The sequence below is a fragment of the Balaenoptera acutorostrata genome, chromosome 13 (assembly GCF_949987535.1).
Source record: "Balaenoptera acutorostrata chromosome 13, mBalAcu1.1, whole genome shotgun sequence".
In the NCBI taxonomy this organism is placed as follows: Eukaryota; Metazoa; Chordata; class Mammalia; order Artiodactyla; family Balaenopteridae; genus Balaenoptera; species Balaenoptera acutorostrata.
Window position 1 is genome coordinate 57,464,721 of NC_080076.1, and position 17,241 is coordinate 57,481,961.

At 46.4% G+C, this 17,241-nt stretch overlaps 1 protein-coding gene across 1 annotated transcript in view; it reads left to right on the top strand.

Annotated features, from left to right (window-relative positions):
• The first annotated feature begins 8,319 nt into the window (after nucleotides 1-8,319).
• Nucleotides 8,320-17,241, top strand: part of EMILIN2 (elastin microfibril interfacer 2) — a 50,332-nt gene continuing 41,410 nt past the window's right edge. Inside the window, exons 1-2 of the mRNA XM_057525960.1 lie at nucleotides 8,320-8,764; nucleotides 9,300-9,422. Coding sequence (XP_057381943.1) covers nucleotides 8,631-8,764; nucleotides 9,300-9,422 — 257 coding nt within the window. The 5' untranslated portion in view covers nucleotides 8,320-8,630. The remainder of the gene's footprint in view (nucleotides 8,765-9,299; nucleotides 9,423-17,241) is intronic.

Below are 17,241 nucleotides of genomic sequence, written 5' to 3' on the forward strand. Positions count from 1 at the left end.
CGCTTTAGAGCCCGCGAACCACAACTACTGAAGCCCGCGTGCCTAGAGCCTGTGCCCCGCAACAAAGAGAAGCCACCGCAAGGAGAAGCCCGCACACCGCCATGAAGAGTAGCCCCTGCTCGCCGCAACTAGAGAAAGCCCATGCACAGCAACGAAGACCCAACAAAGCCAATAAATAAATAAATAAATAAATTTATAATAAATAAATAAATAAAATGCATGAGGCAGTAACAGAACAGAAGCACTTGCCCTGAGTAAAGTTATGACTTGCAGCAGTCCAGTTCATTCCTATTTTCTGATTTTGTTATTTGCATTGATCTTTACTAATGTTTTATTCAGCTTTTATAAACACTATGTTGGTGTTAAACAGAGTTGTGATTTTCAGTTCATTTTAGGTCCTTAGAGTGACCATATAATTTATTGTCCAAATCCAGGCACTTTTGAAGATGAAAGGAGACACTAAGGATAATTAACAGTGTCAACTGATTCACAACAGGAGTAACCTGGGACTGGCTCGGGCAAATCAGGACATCTGGTCACCCTACCTCTCTTTAGATGAGGGGAAAAAAGAACTAGAGGTTTGTTTGTTTTTTCCACCAGCCTATGTTGTACTTTTTAACAGTGACACATCCTCACCCTTTCCTCATGTTCATTACCCCTCAATCCCAACTGGCCTCCCCAACTCACCTATCTCCTGGCTACTTTTTTTTTTTAACTTAATTAAATTGTTTAAATTGAAATATAGTTGATTTACAATGTTTCAAGTGTACAGCAAAGTGATTTAGTTATACATATATATAAATAAAATATATATATTCTTTTTCAGATTCTTCTCCATTGTAGGTTATTATAAGATATTGAATATAGTTCCCTGTGCTCTACAGTAGGTCCTCGTTCATCTGTTTTATGTATAGTAGTGTGTATCTTTTAATCCCAAATTCCCAGTTTATCCCTCTCCTCCCTTTCCCCTTTGGTAACCATAAGTTTGTTTTCTATCTCTGTGAGTCTGTTTCTGTTTTGTAAGTAAATTAATTTGTATCATTTTTTTTTTTTTTTACATTCCACATATAAGTGATATCATATTTGTCTTTCTCTCTCTGACTGACTTCACTTAGTTTGATACTTTCTAGGTCCATTCATGTTGCTGCAACCTCCTGGCTACTTCTAAGGCCACACACTTTGGCTTAGCTAATCTACAAGCTGGCCCCTGTCTCTATTTATTAAACACATACAGTGTACAAGGTCACATTAATTGCTCCTTCCTCTCTTGCAAATCACATTCGGTTTTGATATTATAGCTGATTTAAAGCAAAGCAAAACAAAACAAAAAATGAAACACTCAACTCAAACCCACACTTCTCTATGGTCTTTCCTAATTAATACTGAACTTTTCTGATTGCCTCAAGCTCTGCTTCTTTATCATAACCTAGGTACACTGCTTTTACTATGCAGTATTTTATTTACTGAATGTAACTTTGTACGTATTAGGTCATTTCATACATGTGTGTTTTGCTTTCCAGCCAATTAAGATGATAAAGAACTAAATCTTTTTTTCTCTGGCTCACATATAGCCTGGCAGTGTTCCATACGCAGAACTTCCTCAATATGCTTACTGATGAAACAAATCTTTTGATGGCCACAAAATTCCAAGAACTTTGCCTTTTCCCCCCAGATGTAATATTTTCTTACTGTTCCCAGACTTAAGTTGAAATACAGTCTATCTTTATTATTCACAGATTCTATATTTTGTGAAGTTGCCTCTTCACGGAATTTATTTTTAACTACAAAAGCAATACTTGCAGCACTTTCGTGGCCATTGGTGAAACTGAGCAGAGTGGCAAAAAAGTTGACTTGCCCAACTGTGCACATTTCCAGCTGAGGTCCAGCAAGGCAGTGCTCTGCCTTCTTGTTTTAGGTCTCATACTGTAAAGAAGTGTCCTTTTCATGGAAAATTGAATTCTATGCTTTTTGCATTTTTGTGCTTTTTGTTGGTGATTTCGTTGTTTAAAATGGCCCCCAAGCGCAGTGATGAAGCCCTGTCTTGTGTTCCTTAGCTCAAGAAGGTTGTGATGTGCCTTATGGAGAAAACATGTGTTTGAGGTAAGCTTTGTTCAGGCACAAGTTACAGTGGGGTTGGCTGTGAGTTCACTGTCAATGAATCAATAATAAATATCAAACAAGGTGTCTTTAAATAGAAACACACAGAGGGGCTTCCCTAGTGGCACAGTGATTAAGAATCTGCCTGCCAATGCAGGGGACACGGGTTCGAGCCCTGGTCGGGGAAGATCCCACGTGCCGCGGAGCAACTGAGCCACAGCTACTGAGCCTGCGCTCTAGAGCCCACGAGCCACAACTACCGAGCCTGCGTGCTGCAACTATTGAAGCCCGCATGCCTAGAGCAGGTGCCCCGCAACGAAAAGCCACCGCAATGAGAAGCCCGCGCTGGGCAACGAAGAGTGGCCCCCGCTCGCCGCAACTAGAGTAAAGCCCACGCGCAGCAACGAAAACCCAACGCAGACAAAAAAAAAAAAAAAAGAAACACACAGAAAAGAAGGTTATGTATTGATTGGTTGACAAAAACATTTTTGACCAGAGGCTTCTTACTCCTGTATTTCCTCTGCAAGCAATTGTTCAGTATTCACGAATTCAGTGTTTGCAGCAACTTAATAGAACAAATGACACCAAATAATGAGAGCTGACTATACTTAAATATTTGAAACATGGTTTAGAACTGCACAACCTGAAATACTAGAAAGAGTTCATTTGCTCATGAATACTATTCTAATGAGTATGGACCAAGATTGTCCTAAAATTTAACAATTTATTTTACAATCATCAAACACATTCTGCCTATTTAAAATACTCTGTTGTTTCCAGAACAATTGACTCTCATTCCATAAATAAATGATGAACTATACAACATAGTTTGATGTGACTCATATATATGAAAGCATTATTGCCTAAGCTATTACAATTCTCTTGGAAACAAACAAAACTCTAAGAGCCTATTTTTGTCATATTTCTTATGAAGAAAAAAATGTGTTCAAAACCACACCATCAGTGTGACAGCACTGAATTCTCAAATGCAGTATATGGCCCACAGTTAGCTATAGGAAGCATTTTTAGATATAAGGAACATCTGAAAAAAATTAAAGGATATGGAATTAGTTACTAATTTCATCTTTTTGAGGAAGAAGAAGAAACTTATTATCGAATTGCCTGATGATCTGAGTTTATTTTTGTAGAGTTATTAATCCTCCCAAAGATCTCATTGAATTGTCCTAAAATAAATTCCTTTGCAAAGTAGAGGATGAAATCTCCTAAACAATCAGCTGAGCTATACGTTTTCTCTTGGAGAGCAGTAGAAAGAAAACTGAGGTAGAAGTCAAGAACCCAGTGTTCTGTTCCCGACGATCACACTTAGAGTCATTCTGACTGAGTTGTGCATGTGCCCTCTTGATATATATTTCTTATTTGGAAAGAAGAACTGCAGTAGATGGTCAGCTTCCCACATCAGTGGACACAACAAAAAGATGACAAAGCTCCTGGACCTGACTGCAAATTTGTTGCAGTACCAAAGTGGTAACAATAACAGTTGTGAAAATTTATCCTCCACTTACCCTGTGCCAGGCACTGTGCTAAGCAGTGTACATGTGGTAACACAAGGCACCCTCCCAACAGCTACATGAGGCATCCCCTTTCCAGAGCAGGAAATGGAGGATTGGGAGGCTTTTGATTTGTCCCCGTCGTTCTGCTCAGGAGGTGAGGGTACCCAGTTTTGAACAGTATGCTAAGTCCATTGCATGAGCTCCTAAACATTTTTTTTCATGTGTGATTTCAGGCATAATTTCAACTTTTTGCAGTTTTGAAGTTCTCAGATAATAGTTTAGCATGTATTAAGGCACACACCCCTGACTAATAAAGGGAGGTATGCTCCTGGCATCTCTCAAGAAAGATGATTAACGTAATGGCCATAATCCTTCACAATGCTATCAAATCAATCAATTGATAAATAAGATCAGTCTTGGGTTCAGAGGATAAAGAGATTTTGAATCTTTAGCTCTGTATAGCTGATGGGATATTTGCAATACATAGTTAGGAAAAAATGAAGAGAGCAACTGTTCTTTGTTCAGTTTGGGTCTATTTGAGCAAAGCCTTTGACAAGATGGGAAAGTAGCTCTTGTTTGTAAATTTTGAAGTCTGGGGACTCACTGACTTCCTTCCAAAGGTGCCTTGTCAAATGCTGTGCCTATGGCGAATGGAGCTACACAAAATTGTATCAACCAAATCTTGGCATTCCAAAGCAGAGACCAAGCTACGTGGTGCAGCCAGTTCATTTTCCTTGGAGACATTTCTGTCTCTCCTTCCCTACCCAACCGCACTTAAATAAACAAAAACAAACAAACAAAGATGAAGGGCATCTTATCACTAACTTAAGAATGTGTAAGACATTTTCTTAGGGTGTATTATGTTAGAAATGCTTTGCAATCAAAATTTATGCAAGATGTCTAATCTTCAAGGACTTTCGTTTTTCATCATTAGTAAACAGCACGAAGAAGTTAAGACATCTAAAATTACAGCTAGAAATCAGGGGAGACATTGTTTTGAGTTCTAGAAAACAAAAGATGAGGAATGAGTAGGTTGGGACACCCAGGCTAAGTCGTATGACTCTTGACCACATCCTAGATACAGATCAGTTCATCTTGATCAAATGTCTTGTGCCCAGATGACTGGTGGTGGGGTGGAGGCAATGAACCCCCCTGCCACCTCTGTAATGATCGCCCACTCTCCTCCTCCAGGCAACTGAAGGGAGTCTGGGTGTGGTAGGGGTCAAGCAGGCTCACTGCTTCACAAGAAGTACCCCCCAAGTACAGAGCCTGATGAGCTCTTTTATCATGACCCATAGTGAAGGAATGGATTTTATGAAATAGTTCTATTTTGCATTTTTGCTTTAGTTAATGGGACTGAGTCCCTCTAAATCCGAGTTCTCCTACTGAGTTTATGATTATCCTCTCTATCCAAAGCCTTATTCCCTTTCTTGGGACTTCCCTGGTGGTGCAGTGGTTAGGAATCCACCTGTCAATGCAGGGGACACAGGTTCGAGCTCTGGTCCAGGAGGGTCCCACATGCCACAGAGCAACTAAGCGCATGCACCACAACTACTGAGCCTGTGCTCTAGAGTCTGCGAACCACAACTACTGAGCCCGTGTGCCACAACTACTGAAGCCCACACGCCTAGAGCCTGTGCTCCGCAACAAGAGAAGCCACTGCAATGAGAAACCTGCACATCGCAATGAAGAGTAGCCCCCGCTCGCTACAACTAGAGAAAGCCCGCGTGCAGCCAAAAATAAATAAATAAACAAAACCTTATTCCCTTTCTTGTCCAGCCCCTGTTTCCCTCAAGACTGAGGCATATCAAGAAAAGTGGAGATTGAAACCTAGCAGGACCCTGTGGTTCCTCCCTGGGTACAAAAGCCCCTCTGTGTTCCCTGTTTCTTCTTTGTAGAGAAAAAGGCTTTAGTCTCTCAGGCCTTGCCTGCGTTCCAAAGAGCAGACTCAAGCAGTTACTAATTAGAGAAGTGAGGGAATTCAGAAACAAAGGAAAAGCAGTCAAGCAAGAAAAGTAATGGTAGCTTAAACAATAGTTGAGCAATAATAGAGAGTCCTAGTTCCTCCTCAAGGGATGTACACAACAATTTGACACATATTTTTGAGTTGTTCTGCAGGAACTAAGACACCCCCCCCAACCCAGGTGGAGGATGCTGACCATAAGCACGTGGAACCAGAGGACTGATGCTTAAGGTTCCTGCCACATCACTCTGTTACCTCCCCACCAACCAATCAAAAGAAAGTCCACGAGCTGATCACACATCCCGCGACCCTCACCCCAGATGTTGCCTTTAAAACCCTTCCCTGAAAGCCAAAGGGGAGTTCCGGTCTTTTGAGCATGAGCTGCCTGTTTTCCTTGCTTGATGCCCTGCAATAAATGCTGTACTTTCCTTCACCACAACCTGGTATCAGTAGATTGGCTTTGCTGCTCATTGGGTGAGCAGACCCAAGTTCAGTTCAGTAAGTTGGTGACACAATCAAGAATATAAATCACTATGGGGCATGTTTGTTTTAAAAGAGAAAGAAATTACTTTGGATGGTTACAGGAAACTGACAGCTTTCAAGTGCTTATTTGAGGAAGTTGGCGGCTTATAAAGAATTCACACTTGCAGCATTCTGCCAGTCATTTCCACTTTATTGCTTATGACTGGGACCAGATGATCTGCCCAGTTAGACTGTTTCTTGAGGTGCTTCCACTCTCTCCTCAGGAAGCCTCTCCTGCTTTGCTTCTTCTGGAAGGCTCTCTGTTTCCTGAGTCTGAAGGGTCCCTTCCTCTGGCTAGAGAAGAGAAAAAGAAAAGGGTCTTTTGAGATCTTGGCCTCAAGTCTTCCATCTTCCCAGAGCAGCCCCACAGTGGGTACCCGTGGGGATGTGTCTAGAGAGACGCATGGGACAAATATTGTCCAACTTATCTGACTGCACATCAGAAACGTCACACGGTTCGTTGCACAGGAAGGCCTGGGAGCTCTGTAAACACAGAGCCCCAGTCCGTGTTCACTCACCCATGACTTACTATTTTTGCAAGGTGCCTCGCATGTAACAGATGCCCACAATAACATTTATTTACTGATAAATGCCATTTATAGCTGATTAAATTTGGTGTCGTGGTCATCTCAATAAAAAGTTGGTCCTCCAACTCTTGGACTGGAAGACAGCTTCCCGGTATAACTTTGAGTCAATGAAAAAACTAGATGTGATTTGATCAGTCTGACTCACTCTCAAGTTTGAGAATTACCAGTATTTAAGAGAAGTTGTGGTTTGTTAGCTGTCAGCTGTAGACATACACAACTTGTGTGTTTCCTCCATTTTTTCCCTTCTGTCCCTCTCCTTCATTTCTGTGCTCTGCTTCTTCCCTATGACACTTCATGGACAAAAATGGTGTTAGGATGGGAAGGATAGGGAAGCCACACAGAAAGATAGAGATCGGGTTATGCAAGACAGCTTTTTATCCCTTTCTGTTACTTCCCCCTCAGGGTGGCTCTTTCGAAGGCTGGGATGACATCAGTCCATTATTTGCATGATCTTCCATTTAGAGAGTTCATGGACAGACTATGTTCTTACATGGTATATTTTTCTGCTTGGCTCTTGTGAAGTTTCTACTTAGGGAATTTTCTTCTATTTGCAAATCAAAAGGCCCTACAACATCATCAAAGCATATCAAGTAAAATGGACCACTAGTTTCATTTAGTTACAGTAGGGAACATAGCAAAGTGTTATGGTCCACATCACAATTCACAGCCAACAGTGTCCTGTCAACTCACAGATATTGCAGTTAATCTATGCAGTCTACAAATAACCCCACTCCGGTTCATTAGATTCAGCAAGTTAACTCAAATATCAATATATAGTTCTCTCCTCACCCCAAGAACACAACACTCCGGTGGGGATTTTATGTAACATTCTTCTGCAGAGTTGCTTCATCCCCAAAAGAAATTGGTAGAGATTAGTGTAACTCAAAAATAGGCAGAAATAAAATGGAATATTATACAGCCATTAAGTAATATTTTTAAAGGAAAATTTAAGATCTATGGTAAATTATAATTATGGCTCATTATATAATCATATTAAATAACAGGATTGAAAACTGCCAAAAAAAATAGGCAGAAAATATGCAAGCAAGTGAAAAGACAAATGTCTAGCCGTGTCTGAACTGTTTAGAAGCAAAGGCGATTGTTGTGGAGTAAATGTCTTTAATATTGATAGAAAAAGAAAGTTCAGAATAGGACATCAGAAGCAGAGGCTGCGAGATGATCTGTATACTAGAGCCTGATGCTGTGCTTCAGAATCTGCTGGGAAGTTGTGGGGCTGTCGCTTCCAGTGTCCCCTGCTGCCCCGCACGTTGACTCAGAAACTATTTAATGGATGCGTAAGGGAAAGAAAGAGAAGGGGACCCGCGTTCATTTCCCCTAAACTCTCAAGTTCAAATGTGGAGGAATGGCCGCGTCTTGCCAGAGGAGGAAATCCGAGTCTGATAAAGGACTGATAAAGATGCTCCTCCTTCGCCCTGGGAAGCCGGCACCCAGGCCCGACGTGTGGACTGCCAGACTCGCTGACGGCGGCCCTTCCCGAGGGGCCGGGCGCGCCTGCTGGAAGGTGGGAGGCGGAGTTGCCCCGCTCCTGGGATGAGACCAAAGGAATGAGTAATTGGAAATTTTGTAACAGAGACCCTTCTCCCAAACCCTACAGGCCTTTCACCCCCCGCAACCCCCTGCCGAGAAGCAAGAGGACTGGAGACAGACGTGGTTGAGCGAGAGTCACGTTCCGGAGAGGGAAGTGAAATAAAGAGGGCGGCACCCGGGGGGACCTGTGCGTCACTGAGGGGGAGAAGCGCGGGCGCACGGGGCGGAAAAGGAGAAGTGGGAGCGAGAAGCCGCAGGGGGCGGCCGCGGAGCGCGGGTGGGGGCGCCGCGCAGCGCCCGAGCCTCCTGCCTTCGGCCGCGCCCGGGCAGCCCGCAGCCTCCCGGCGCTCGCCCGACCCGCGCTCCGGATCCGGCCGGCGGGTCGCGCCCGCCGCGCACAGAATGTGGCAGCGGACACGGCCCCGGCCCCGCGCGCCCTGGCTCTGGGCGCTGGCGCTGCTGGCCCTGGGCGGCGCAGGGCTGTGCCACGCCGGCTCTCAGCCCAGGCACCCCGCGCGGCCCAGCGCCAGGAACAAGTAAGTGCGCGGCCTCTCCTTGCCCCAGGACGGCCCAGAGCCGTGGGCCCCCGCCTGCCCTTCCCCGACCGGCCGCCGGCCCCGAAGCTGCCCTGCCGAGGCGAGGAGCCGCAGCCGGGGTTCCCCTCGGGCTGCCGGGGCGGCGCCTCTTCCGCGGTGGCCGCGCGCTCCGTGGCCGGCGCGGGGCGTCCCGGACGACCTCGCCCTCGCCTCCAGCAGTGCTGCCTCCGGGGCCGTGGGGCGCAGGGAGTGTCCCTCAGAGCAGGGCGATCAGGAAACTTCCCCCGGGAATTACTGGGGCCCCTGGGACCGTGGGGGCTCTTCCCGTCTGTCTTTTGTGGGATAACGGTGCACTCTCTCCAAAGGCGCACCCGCGCACCGTCCGAACGTCTGCTGGTCGAGCTCCCGCCTCCGCGGGGACGACGGGCTCCCCGACCCTCGCGCGGTCAGCCGCCGGGTCGGCTCGTCCCCTCTTCCCCGGCCTCATTGTTCTCCCGGTTTATACCGTGCCCTTCTCCCTCTCTCTCCACCCCAGGAACTGGTGCGCCTACATCGTGAACAAGAACGTGAGCTGCTCGGTGCTGGAAGGAAGTGAGAGTTTTATTCAGGCTCAGTACAACTGTGCCTGGAACCAGATGCCCTGTCCGTCCGCGCTCGTGTAAGTCCCGGGAGCCGAGGGGCGGGCGGGGCGCGCCGGGACCGGGGCCGCGGGGGTGGGGTCAGAGCGCTGGGCTCCAGCCGCTCAGTAAATCTCTTCCAGCGGGTGAAAACTCAGCAGCTGAAAAGTTTGAGCGCTGAGCAGGGTACCAGGCTCGCTGGGGTATTTAAGGAGCGTGTGTTGTCTGGAGTCAGCGTTGAGGATGCGCCCGCCTGGCGATCACCGGGCATAGGAAGGGACGAACAAAGCCACCGACCCCCACTTCTCTCTCTCTTTTTCTTTCAATTTTATTACTAACATAAGGCAGCTGGACCTAATTAGATCCATATTGTGTGTTCTGGGGCACAGAGAAGATTCCAAAATGTATACTGCTAAAAACTTACATGTAGGATTAGCTGAGAGGTTTGCTCTAGCCAGTGTTCTAGAACAGGCGAGTTTTATCCAAATGTCCCCATAAAACTGACCTCTTCAGTTGTAGGTGTTGTAGATTTCTAAAGTCCCCAGGAACAACTTGCTTGAAAGTGTGCGATTGTTGTTTTTTCAAGTTAGATTTGGGGGATTCAGCTAAGTGGTTGTCAGGAGAGAATGGTCCTTAAAGACCAGGGGAAGAATTAATCTTTTTCCTTATAAAGGTTTCACTGTCTTAAAAAAAAAAAAAAGAGTAAGCGAAGCAACAGAGTACAGATTTTGTTACATACATCATGTTGACAGAGTACAGATTTTGTTACATACATCACGTTCATTCAGTTGTCATCTGGCAAGTCTTTGTGTCTTTGTGGAAGCCAGATATCAGAGGATGAGCTGATATCTGCCAGAGGAGGAATCTGCCATGTGAATCAATGGCTGTTGGGGAACGCATGTGATGGTTGAAATTAATTGTTTTCCCCTAAGAATAAACTGTTTGTCTTAGAGCACAGTTGTCTTTACAGCAAAGAATAGCCAGTAGGCGGATCTGTCTTTGGCAAAGCAGAGGGACAGACTGGAACTTGTGCTGCAGGAAACGTTATTCCAGAAGGCCGTAGATGAGCCTTCAGGTCTATGAGGTGGTAGTGGTCCCTGGATCATTGCACATGGGCTGGGATGAGAACTGAATCAGGGAAGGGATAGTTCCCGTTAAGCAAAAACAAACAAACAACCCCCCCTCCCCAACAAAACAAACAGAGACTTAGAAGAGATTCTCCACTTGCTCTACGCAGAGCATGAGGTCGAAATTGAATTGCTGTCTGTCACATTGAGTTGTGTAACCTGTCAGAGGGCGCAGGGCTGTCATACTGCCTGTGTCTCTGGCTGGAAGGGGCATTTAACAAGGAATTTCCCAGGTGTTTCTGATGAGTCCAGGAGCCTGAGTAACTCATCTCAATTCACAGGTGTTGTCAGGTTTTCATTATTTGATCCTTAGAACCTGAGACCTGTGGAAGTGAAGGCTCTTGGGAAACTCAGCCTGGAGTTACTGAGGGACCCTTTCCGGGTGTGGGACGTGCAGGCCTGGAGGCCGGCAAGCTGCTTGAGTGAGGAGTGAAGTTTAGCCGCTGGTGACAGTCGAGTGTCTGGGAGGAGCAGGTAGGAGCCCGTGAGGACTTCACAGAGTCGGAGCAGAGCTGAGTTGTTAGGGGCGGTGGAGGGAACGGAGGAAGAGAAGCCGGGAGAGGAGAGAGAGCAAAGCCAAGACTTCAGAGGAGGGAGCTCCATCTTAGAGACCCCGGGGGGAGAAGCCCAGAAGGCTGAGGGGTGCAGAAAGGCCAGGGCTTTTAGGCAGCAGGAAGATTTGCTTATGCAGAAGGAGACAATTTCAGGTCAGCGGGGGGTATAGGCCTTGTAACTTGTGTGAGATTCAGGGTGTGGGTCGTGAGGAAACCCCTTTACTAGGAATCAAATGTGTTGCAAAGGTTTTGGTGGAAAAAGGGAGTTGAGCAGGTGAAGAATGAGAAAACTCGGCATGTTTTAGGACGGAAGTGAAAAAGCCAAAGGGAGAGACTGAATATGCTCTGAGACTGAGGGGAAATCGGCAGGGAAACGAGGGGTTCGATGGGGAAGTCCTGCAACAAGAGGAGAACTTCCGAGCCTGGCGAGGCGTTGGGCGCTCAGCCGCCATGGGCTGTGGGGACCTAGCACGGGTGTGCTTCCAGAAGGTTTAGACGATGCTCTGTTTGCATATATGGAGAGACTTAGATTCCAGACTGTGAATTTGGGTGTCGTCATATGAAACTGGGAGCAGAGAGGGTTCCTGTGTGATTTGTGGACATTTTGAATAATCACTTTCCTGAAGCCATAAAGAACCTTCTGTGTGTCAGGCACTGCATTAGGGCTGTTCATTCCATATGTTAGTTTAATTCTTGCAACATCCCTTCAAGATAAATACCACTGTCCCCATTTTACCAATGAATAAACAAGGCAAGAAGTTCCCTGACTTTCCTGTGGTCGCATGACAGGTGAGTGGCTGAGCTGCCTCCAAACCTGGCCTTTGTGGACCGGCCTCTGTCCCTGTAACAATAGAGAGAGACAGACAGACAGACAGAGAGAGAGAGAGAGAGTGTGTATGTGTGTGTGTTTGAGTGTGTGCCTTCTGTCGCTAGCACACTACTCAACTACTAGGAACATTTCTACCTTCTTTCATGGAAGGCAATTCCCATATAAAAGTGAAGTGAGCACCGTTGGTCTGTGTGCAAGCATGTGCACGTGTGTTCACGCCCATGTGCTTTACTCTCTTTCCCGGGGGTCATTTGGGAGGATGCAGTGGACCACATCATTTTTCACACCGTCCACCATGCTGTGCAGTTTCTTATTTTATGAAAACGCTGGCCGATTTGCTTTCTTTGTTTGGGTTGTTAGGCTGGTTGTTTAAAGGATGCTATTAGGGAGGCTGGAGTGGCGGAGCTTGAGACATTGGGGAAGCCACACCTGTGCCCCTGGCTGAGCCACCACCTTGAAACTTGGAACCGGGGGATGGAGTTAAAAGTATGCTTCCGGAAAAACCATTCAAAGCTCGTGTCCTGATGCTTGTGAGGTAGTGATACCATTCTTGTGTGCAGAGAATTCTTAATTCTTACGAAGACTTTTCTGTCACTAGGAATTTAAAATTAGGGCTCTCTCTGTCGGTCTGTGTCTCTTGTGCACTAGATGTGAGGAACGGTCTGGATCCCCAAGGCACAGGATTGTGTCAACAGACACAGCTTTGTCTTCCCTCAGCTAATTCCTAAGTGTGGCTGATCGGACCTGAAGAGGAGATAAGGGGAATTATCTGGTGATAATTATCCGCTGAGGAGGAAGGGCAGCTGCTGTAGACTCTAAAGTAGCATAAAATTGGGTCGTGATTTACCATTTACTCCTAATTCTTAAGAGGGGTCTAAGGATTTTTTCTCCCTCTGAGATCATTGTTTCACTTTACACTTCCATGTTAAGAAAGGCATAAATCTTTTAAAATTTCATTGCATTGAAGAGATTTTCTGATTCATTGTAAAAAAAAAAAAAAAAACACCTCCGGCAGTTCCACCCGTTTGGTAGACTGTTACTGTCACACTGCCCACCCCCACACACCCACCACATAGCACTTGGGATGGTCCCTGGGGATCCACACCTGAGTCTGGGGTCTCCGCAGCAGCACCTGAGCATGGAGAGGGTCTGTCTTGGTCGTGGGCTGGTTTTAGGGACACGTTTTGGGAGACATGGGGATGTGGGCGACTTAGAATTCTTTCTGTGGGGTGGGAATTGGGCAGGTTGACGTTCTTGGGAGGCTTGATACAGTGTCCAGGGCTGACTTGGTGAGAATCTCTCCCCAGAGCACATCCTTGTAACGTGATGAGCCCCTTTATTTTCATTATCTTCCATCTTTACAGCAACTCTGGGGCATTATCCCCATTTTACAGGAGGGCATGTAGTCAGGAAGTAGCAGAGCCTGGACCCAAATCCAGGTCTGTTATTTCTAAGCCTTAGGCTCTTCCCACCCCACACCCCTACACCCTCTTGCTGTCTAAACCCACACCCTGTGAGGAGCGGCCCGAGGGGGGGTGTGTGTGCGCGTGCGCACGCACGTGTGCGAGTGACCATGTGTGATGCTGTGGCACTGACAGCCCTGGTGCGATGGGAGGGGGAGGGGAGGGCCTGAGCTCCCTTAGAGCCCCCCTCCACGTGGGCTGGCCAAGCTTGGGTGCACCGCTGGTGGAAAACAGCACTGTCTTTCTTCTCCTTCCTGGACTAGGTATTGTTCCTTTCATGCATCATTCATGCCTCATGGCCGTAATTCCAGATAGTTCCAAACCTCCCACTCAGCTTGGTCCAGCTGACTGCTGTTAGTATTTGAGGCATTTGGGGGCGTCCAGTGTGCAGAGCAGCTGCCTCGATGGTAAGAACACGGAGGACCCCAAATGTAAGGCACGGTTATTCCCCTGTATTCATTTCCCTCTGATACTGCAAACTCACTGGGGTTTATCGGCATCCACCCAGCCCGGCCCCCACCCCCTTTCTTGGGTGTGTAGAATCTTGGTGAAATTTTTCCTAATAGCTCTTAAAAAAAAAAAAAAATCTCATCAGTCAGGCGGGGGAGCTGGGTGAGGCCGACTCGAGAAGCCTGTGCTGCTGTGATAACACAGAGGGAGAATTTGTGAATTTGCAGCAGGTGTGAGTTCTGAGTGCCGAGTTTCCAGAACTCCTCTAATCCTTAGATTTTAGGGGGAGTGGATGGTCATTCATTTGGAAGAAACGTTTTCTATTAGGGAGCAATCTCAGCCAGGAAAAACTTAAAAAGAGAAAAACACTTGAGACTGGGGGGGAAAAAATGAGGGCTAACATCTTCTAGAGCCAATTCTACGTTTTTTATGTCTCCAGAAATAGAATTCCTTTCAAAATGTGCCTTTTGTGTGTATAGCTTTGAGAGAGTGTTTCTTCCTTCTGTTTTTTAGCCAACCTCTTGCGATTCGTTGGCTGTAACGAGCCTTGCTCCCTGGTACTGAGGGACCCCAAATCAAGCCCTGGGGAAGCAGCACCTGCACAGAGGCACCTAGAGCTGCTCACGGGCCCTGCTGCCTCCCCCTCTTCGGGTCCCTGTCCTTACCAGCCTTTGCTGCTTCCCTAGACTCCTCAGACCTTCCTTTCAAGTTGCTTTGCTCTTTTGCTTTTTTTTTTTTAAAGTTTAATTTTATTTATTTATTTATTTATTTATGGCTGTGTTGGGTCTTCGTTTCTGTGCGAGGGCTTTCTCCAGTTGTGGCAAGCGGGGGCCACTCTTCATCGCGGTGCGCGAGCCTCTCACTGTTGCAGCCTCTCCTGTTGCGGAGCACAGGCTCCAGACGCGCAGGCTCAGTAATTGTGGCTCACGGGCCTAGTTGCTCCGCGGCATGTGGGATCTTCCCAGACCAGGGCTCGAACCCGTGTCCCCTGCATTGGCAGGCAGATTCTCAACCACTGCGCCACCAGGGAAGCCCTGCTCTTTTGCTTTTTTTGCTCTTTTCCTTTTCCTAGGGTCCCAGTAGATAAGATGCTGTGTTTGTAGAGCCCTTTGGTGTTTCCAGAACACTTTCACATTCATTATTTTATTCTCATCACAAGCTCAGCCAGGAGATTAGGTAGGGCAGAGATTGAGGTCTTGGAAAAAGAACTTTATGCTTATGGGCTATACTTTCTAGCTTTCTTATCTTGGAGAAGAATGAATAGGATTCACATAGAGGTTATGGCCTTCAGGAAAAGAGTTTGTTTTTGTGAAACCTCCTGTTATTCCCATTAACTGGTCTTCCTCCAACGATCTGTGATTCCACCACTTTGGCACTTGGTCATTGAATTAAAGTTCTGAGACAGCGAGAAAAGGGGAGATGGCGGGGGAAGGTCAGGGGGCAGGTGTCCCCTGAGGCAGTCCCTCGAGGCTGGCTGGTGTGGCTAATGTGTTCTGGAAGAGGAGATAGAAAATGCGGCTTCTGGCCTGACCTCTACCACTGCCGAGCTGTGTGACTTCAGGCTAGTCACTCAGCCTCTCTGAGGTGTGTTTTCCTCATCTCTACATTACGGGGGAGGTGACAGAGCTGTAAGGTATGCTCACCAGCCATGTCTAACGAACACTCCTTGTTCTCATTGTTTGGATTTGTTGCTTCTCGGGTGGTCTCCTCTTTGAAGGCTTTGACTTTCCTGCCAAGTTAGAGAACGGCTGAGGTGCTTAAGAATGAAATAAATACATTCAGTGACCTAAGATAATAATTAAGAAAATGAAATGATTGAAATCGACTTTTCAATGTGAAGTTAAACTCAGAGGTTGCTTTGGAAGCAGAGCCAGTCGTAGAGTTTCTTTGGGGAAAGCACGTAAGTGGTTACGGTCGATTTAAATAAGTGCTCTGGTTGCCATGGGAACCTTGGTTCCTGGTTCTGCAGGTGTTTGGGTGTCCATGGCGCGGCCGTAGAGCGAGGTCAGCTGGGTGTTCAAGGATGCCTTTGCTGAGGCCCAGACCATCTTGCATCCAGCCAAGAACACGCTGTTTGAATTCTTTGCTCTTGGAAAAACTCCTCTTCCTTGTACTGGGAACATTAAGATGTTACTCATGTTTACTGAGTGTGAATAATGAGGCAGGTACTGTGTATGACAGTTACCCAGTGTTTTACATACTGTTTTTTAAAACCGAAAACTGACAGACCGCCAGTGTTCAGATTACTTCCAGACTGTCACCCAAATGTTCTGATTTATTGTTGGTTACATGACTGTTTCACTACTCAGAATTAACTGCTTCTGTGCTTGATGAAGCAGTTTTCTGGCCTTAAAAATAACAATGACCCACTTGATAAAACGACATGAGCGTGACTTTGCCTGGTGAACGATTTTCCTGCGAGGACCAAGAGAGGAACAGAGTAGTTTTCAGTATGACAGCAGTTCACACTGGAGAAAAAATAATGAAATGATTAAAACGAAGCTCACCAATAAGTTTTCTTCTTTCCTTCCTGTTTTAAAGTGGTGATGGGTGCTGAAAAAAAGTAGGGAGGTTTCAAACTAACCAAATTCCTGGTTTGAAAATGCTGTGGAAGCAAACTTTTCTGGGTGTGTCAGGACCCAGCTGCTCTTTTTTTTTTTCACCTAAAAAAATATTAGAAGATTAAGGAATACGCCTAAAAATTATTCTTTGCAGCATCAGCCTTTCAGGATAGTGTATTTTGCTGAGCATTTGGTTCAAAGAAATTTGAGACAAGTAGTTTAGATGAAGTCTTCTCAAGCTGATCTTTCGATGAAAGGGAATTTGCCGTGAGACTTCTCAGCTTTTCCCTGACTTCTCCCATCTTTAGCCACAGTTGTGATTGTTAGGGTCTGCCGAATGTGTGGGCTTACTAGATCATCTTTTCTGAGATTTGCCTACAGTCCATTACGAGGTACTAGAGATTTCCCTCTTGCTTAAAGCTGCTTCCCTGCATCTGCCCAGCCCGGATGCTGTTAAAGGATCATGAGAGAAGGACCTAGATTTTTTTTTTTTTTTCTAAACCATGGTGGTGAAAATGCCACTTGTGTTCTGCTAACTGAAGCTTTTCTGTGTATCTTGAAAGCGGAGCCCGAAAGCTGTGGTGGTGATTGCAACAGAGCTCAGGGCGGGGATGAGTTTCACAATCCAGCCCTTCACTAGAGATCTTTTCACCAATAAAGTGATTCTCTGGCTCTTGTTGGTTTCAACCCCAAGAGCTCTCACATGCTGGGGGGATGACGGCCTTGCGCAGGGAGACATCGCGAGCCTTTCTGGATATTTCGAACATTACAGAATCTCTAGGCCGGCCGCAGCCCTGATGGTGCTCAGGCCTGGTTTATACATCAGGTGGCCCACCTTGGAGATTCCCCAGCTGCTGTCTGCTCGGGCAGCAGCTT